This window comes from Rasamsonia byssochlamydoides, assembly GCF_041956645.1.
Source record: "Rasamsonia byssochlamydoides strain NRRL 3658 unplaced genomic scaffold VTN77scaffold_25, whole genome shotgun sequence".
In the NCBI taxonomy this organism is placed as follows: domain Eukaryota; kingdom Fungi; phylum Ascomycota; class Eurotiomycetes; order Eurotiales; family Trichocomaceae; genus Rasamsonia; species Rasamsonia byssochlamydoides.
Genome location: NW_027192408.1, coordinates 220737 through 226736, shown reverse-complemented (window position 1 = coordinate 226736; position 6000 = coordinate 220737). Strand labels below are relative to the sequence as shown.

The following is a 6000-nucleotide window of genomic DNA, read 5'->3' as shown; positions in this document are numbered from 1 at the left end:
AATTATGGTTCCTAACTGCACGACTCTCTGGTGCGATGTCTTCGTTCATTACCAAGGTTGCTGGCAGAGAAGCTCCAGGTCAAGCCGATCTCCAAATATGGAGGATCAAGTCTGGCGACGTGGGGAAGAGGAGATCAAAGACCAATATGTTCAAGTCATGAATGTTGAGTCATGATAACTGAGCAAATATAGATGACTTCCACTTCAAGCACACCCCGAATGATATGCTTCCCAGGAAATTGACTTCTTGCCATCAGATTCTACTGTTATCGGGCGGCGGACGACGGGAAGCTGAGCGGAATTGTCGGTCATCCTGTTGCACTTCTTGCATGGTGTTCGTCTGACATCCGAATACGAATAAATCATGTCCTGTGTAAACGATCAGTATAACATCCCTTTATCTGCAGAATAGATTGATTGCACTAACCAATAAATAAGCAAGGTCCCATTTTCGAGGTCTGCGGTTGAGATTCGCGCAGATTGCAGTTTCAAGCCTGCTTGGTGCCTTCCACAGCTGCGGCTGAGCGTCGACATGCCATTCAAACGTCCCACTGTCTTCCGGACTGGCGACTTCCTGCACATCGAATGCCATCCCAGCTCTTCCGAGATACACCGTGATCATCGCCTCGTTTTTGCTCATTAGCAGCCGCAATCCCGGTAGCTGTCTCTTCTCGAACGACTCAACCACACCTCTCCAGCTACCCTCAGCGGAGAGGGCCTGCAATCTCTCTTGCTCTTCTATGTCTTTCTGGCGCTGTTCCTCTTTCTGCCGCTCCTCGTTTTCCAGGTTCCGCAAGATGACATCGTAATCACGCTCCCACATCCCGGTAGGCTGCGGATACTGGCCGTTGGATTCTTTCAGTTTCTCATCCACCCAGCCCCAAACGGCTTTCAATTCGGGACTCTGCCACATCGCCTTGAATTCTTCCACCTCCGCGACGCCATCGCGCGCGCACTGAGCAAGGCTTTCATACAACTGTTGAGGACTCTTTGGTATTGACTTTCGAGACCCTGCTTTTCGCGGGTTAACGATTGGTGTAATAGGTGCCAGAAGACGGTCCGGCAGCAATGACCGAAGTTGGTGAATCTGCGGGAGTTAACGACTGCAATAGAAGCAACAGAACGCGATTCTCCAGTTGCACTTACTTTTGTCTCTAGTTCCTGTAGCTTCCAGAGAGAAGAAACAATTTGTCTTTCAGAATCCCATTCTTTGCGGATCGCAGCACCGTCTGGCTTCACATTTTCACTAATAGCAGTAGCAGGTTTCTGCGCATCGGTGGTCACGGGTCCTGTTGCACCTTGACCTGAGAGTGCGCCAGCGGGTAGTTGAGTCGACATGATCATTCTTCTTATTGTTTCAAATTGAAGACCAGCATGCAATGGAAATCAGAGTCAGGACAGAATCGAAGATTTCTAGAAATGGTATGTTGAATGCGAACAGAGCACCAGATTCTGAAGAGCAGCAGCAGAAGACATTCAAGAGAAAGATACTCTCCAAATACAGGAATAGATAGAAGGAGACAGAAAGAGAAGGGAAATTTGTTTGTTGATAAGAATCTCGTATGGACCCAAGTCTCACGTGTCGGGTCGTAGCTTGGATGGAGCCCAGAACGTGAATGAAATAAGTGCACAAAAACCAGCTTCAGCAGCTATCCATGGTGTCCGAATCCAGACGTCTGATGAACCTGAGATGCACCGTTTCTATGTTGGCTTGGCAAGTTAGTCAACAGATGATGTTGCAACCTACAGTTGACTGATGATCAAGTCTACTTGGTTATGTAACTGATGGAGGCGTCCACTAGGTTCTGCATGCGCCACATGTATACCTAATGATAAGCCTCATGTGGCGGTGCCAGTTTACGTATGATGATGTGATTGGACCAATCAGCTCACACTCAACACTATAATGTACTCCGTAATGTCGTTATGACAAAGGCTGCTCTGCAAGTAGTACTCTTATCTAATGCCATGACTGTCGTAGAAACACTCCTTGGAATGCAGCGATGTTACTTTGATATAATTACCTACGCCAGTGTGCTTCGTACCTAGGTCCGTAACCCCATCCCGCCATTATACATTCCCCAGCTTACTCTGTACTTCATACTCCATACAGTACGGAGCTCTATCAGGCCCGTCATATCCGAAATTCAGAAGAGGCAACATAACCCGGCCATCCCTGCGATAAGAATGAATATACGTAGTTTGCGGGGTATGAATCAGGCGCTCTATCTAGTTGCTGGGATTGGTCCCGGGTAAGAGTCATACAGAGTCGGGTCGGGAACAATGTGACCATGACTCTGCTCAGTTAGATCTCCTCGTGACCCCGCCCAAGCAAGGCTTATCAATAATCGTATCATGTCTACAGTATGGAGTACAGTCCAATCGATGATAATGGCCTCCCTGCCCGTCTGTCATTGCCTGATCGTATGTATGTGCAATACATGCGGTACGCAGTAAGCACTCTTGTATGGGGTACCTAAGTAAGGGATAAATCACCACATTAGGTACCGTACTTTAGTATTAACTGAGTCTGGTAAGGTGAATGAATCTACAGCAGCATAGGAGTTATAGTACTCCCTACATACTTGGTACTGTACTCTGTACCGCGATAACCCACTATATTTATACCTGGGCTTACGGAGTATATAGGTATAGAATAGGAAAGTCGGCTCCTGCTGTCTTCTATAGAGCAATGACTGTACGGAGTATACCTAAGTATTCTCAGATGTGCAGAATAGAATCTAGACGACAAACTCCGCCAAGGCTGCATGCATGCGATAATATGTCCGCATGAGCGGTGTCGACCTCTTGAGTGGTGGTGCAATGACCTGCTCCGTAGGTTCCTCGGTAATAAATGATAAGCAAACCTCTTCATCACTCCATAGGTACGGAGTAACAAGAACCAATAATGAGAAAAATGCACTGATCAACACGGCAAGAACTTAATACAAGACGGATGGCTGCTGGCGTGGCACGGCAGCTAATTTAACGAACTAATGAAAAACAAGTCAATTCGGTTAACAATAAACTTCGATAAACTTCAGCAGTGAAAAAATTAAAATAAATAATGCAAGATTAGTATTGAGACCGGCAGTCCGGCACACCTAGTCACCTACCTAATACCTAACCTTTGGCGTGCATAAAGGCTAAGGCTAAGCGGAGTCCAGTCCCGAATAATGGGTGCAACCTACCTAATTTAATAAATTAAAAAGTAAATTAACTCGGCCAAAAACACCAGACCAAAAAATCCAAACAAAAAGGCGGTCGACTCGGCCCGGTTCGCCTCGACTGGACTGGACTGTGGACTGTGGACACACCTCACAGGGCTTACCCCTCTTTGGGGCCACCTTTTTTTTTTACTCCGTACTCCGTACTCCGTTACCTAAGGCTAGAACATAGCTAGAACATCCTAACTAACGAACTACCCACCTACTGACAGTACGGACTACGGAGTAGTCTGTAGGCATGCTAGTTACCTAGGTAATAGCCCTTCTGGAAAATTCAGGTGGTTGGGCTCGGAGTCGAGTTGTGTCATTCATAGGCGGTGAGGCCTAGCACAGGCATGCGCATGTTGTGCCTGTCTATCTGTCTATCTATCTGTGTGTCTGCATGCCTCCATGGTGCATGGTGCATAATCAATCAATGCAATGCAATCATCATCAAATCAACCTGATATGATATGATATGCTTATCTGTAGTCAAGCAGGGGTTGAATCCGGATATCGGAATGATCAATTTAATATTAATATTTTTGCTGAGTCAGATCATCAGATGATCGATCACAGGGTCTATTAGTAGGCACCTAATCCATCCCGTTTTTCCGGAGATAGCTACAGTACTCCGTACCAAGATTTTCAAAAAAAATTTTGGTCTGAGGGTCCAGCTATCGATCGATCGGATTCATCCGAAAAAAAAAAACCTGTTCTGTTTCTGGTCGCAGGACTACCGAGGTAGATCTTGACTCTGGGTCCTAACTTGCTAGGTATGCGCGTACATACATACATACCTACCCGGTACGGAGTACGGAGTACCTTGGTGACAAGGGGACGAACTCCATACTTGCATGTGATTTTCTACAGGCGAAGGAGGGGCATCTCGCCAAACCATCTGTACTGTACTGGGAACACTACAAAAGAAAGAAGCACAGACTTGACATAAGTCGAATAAGATTTATATCAAAAGAGTCTCAACCGTCAACCTATTAACCCTCTAGGGGAATGGGAGGGAGAGCTGCATGTAGAAAATAAAAAAATATATCAAAAAATGAAAAAAAAATCCTGACCAACACGCCCGCGTTGTACCATGCAACCGATCCAGAAGAGATAGAAATGCGCAAAACCTCCGGAAACATGCATGCAAGCATGCAGATGCAAATGCAAATCCAGTTCCAATCCAATCCATTCCTTTTGCTTTTGTATTCCGCGCCAGTCGAAATGCTCATGCACATGCTCATTCATAATCGTGATAGATCAGAATCGTCGTCGTCAGGGGTATCATGCTAATGGTACATCGATGACAAGGGTCGTTGCAAGCAAGCGACAGGGCGCACGTCTAGTACGCCGGTATCATCGTGCCCTGAAGTTGCGAGGATACGTAGTATCCTCTGTCGAAGATGGGTGATTGTTCTGAATCGGGGAGTGCCAGCTCGGCCCTCTTTGCCGGGTGTTGGTGTTGGTCTTGGTAAAGGGCGGTCGTCGACACCGACGACCCTTTCTCCGAAGTAAACGTATCGAATGCATGTTGTGGTGGTGAAGGAGGCATCGAGTCTTCTTCGGAATCGTCGTCGACGTCATCCAACAGCTCGGGCGGCGAGCCTCGGGAGGACAGGCGGGAGGGTGATCGTGTCAAGGTAAGCTCTGAGAATTCGAAGTCGTCGTCGTCCTCATCCTCATCCTCATCCTCGTCCGAATCCGACTCGGAATCCGACACTTCCATTTCGGTGACGATGGCCACTGGAGAGGGAGCACGGCGGAATGGAGCTGCAGACGCAGTGTGGACAGCCAGGTCGTCTTCCTCCATATCTGAGTCGTCCGTCATATCCGACTCTGAATCTGAGTCCTCAGAATCCCAGTCTTCCTCGGGATCCTCGACGATGGTGTCAGCCCATCGGATGTGGGTGGGCTTCTCGTCCTGCGAGGACTTGGTGGCACTGTTGACGGTGTGGTTGAACCATCGCTCCTGCTCCTTCTCTGCATTGGCGAGCTCCAGCATCAAGGAATCGAGGAGGTTGGCGTGCCCGACGAGCAGGCGGAGGTCGTGGTCAGCCCGGGCAGCCTCCCTGGAGAGCTTGCTCCGGGCAGTGTGGGCGAGATAGTATGTTTGCGTGATGCTCATCTTTTTCTTCTGCTGTGGTGGCCTCTGATGGAAAGAATTGGAGGGGGAGAATTTGGTGGAGGAAAAGCTGGAGGAGAAGCTGGAAGCCATTGTGGGCAGGATTTGATCTTATTATTTAAGGATGAGCTCAGACAGGCGGGATTTGTCTGGCTGTGAGTCAAGGTAGTGCCTGACAATACGCGAGAGGCGGTGAGGCGGTGAACGTGGCTGCTGGCCTCTGACTGGTGGAATTGATTTAGGCGGTGACGATAGATAAGACAGAGAAAGATCACTGTGGGGATGCGACTCCGCGATTCCTGATTGCGAGATCGACTGACGGAGTACTCTCGGGGTTGTTTGTTCAGGCCAGGGAGATATGCTCAGAAGATTTCCTCCATTGTCCAGGACAGGGCGAGGCTGTGTTTATGTGTCTGCTGCCCTGTCAGCTGAGTATTTTTTTTTGATCCGCATAATTGATCACTCTGCCGCTGGGTCCGGGCGGAAGTCGGAGGTAAGATCAGGGCGACGGGGAGACAATGCGCCTTACAGCCGACCCGGCCGACGGGGATCCTGCCCCACCAGCTCGATACCGTAACAATACCGTCTGCCAGCCAATCCCCCGCCAACAAAGCACTAAGAAAGCACCGTCGATGACGCACACGCGCCAACTCGCGGGCGTCATGGACT

At 48.7% G+C, this 6000-nt stretch overlaps 2 protein-coding genes across 2 annotated transcripts; both read right to left on the bottom strand.

The window, feature by feature from the left end:
- Positions 1 to 204: 204 nt before the first annotated feature.
- On the bottom strand, positions 205 to 1338 carry VTN77DRAFT_3596 (uncharacterized protein; the record flags this gene model as incomplete). The annotated part of the gene is made up of 3 exons (XM_069419561.1): positions 205 to 369; positions 428 to 1087; positions 1147 to 1338. The coding sequence occupies 3 exons, from the start codon at positions 1336 to 1338 to the stop codon at positions 205 to 207; spliced, it is 1017 nt and encodes a 338-aa protein (XP_069278387.1).
- A 3213-nt stretch (positions 1339 to 4551) lies between these two features.
- VTN77DRAFT_3595 (uncharacterized protein) lies at positions 4552 to 5424 on the bottom strand (the record flags this gene model as incomplete). The annotated part of the gene is made up of 1 exon (XM_069419560.1): positions 4552 to 5424. The coding sequence occupies one exon, from the start codon at positions 5422 to 5424 to the stop codon at positions 4552 to 4554; it is 873 nt and encodes a 290-aa protein (XP_069278386.1).
- Between the last annotated feature and the right edge of the window lie 576 nt (positions 5425 to 6000).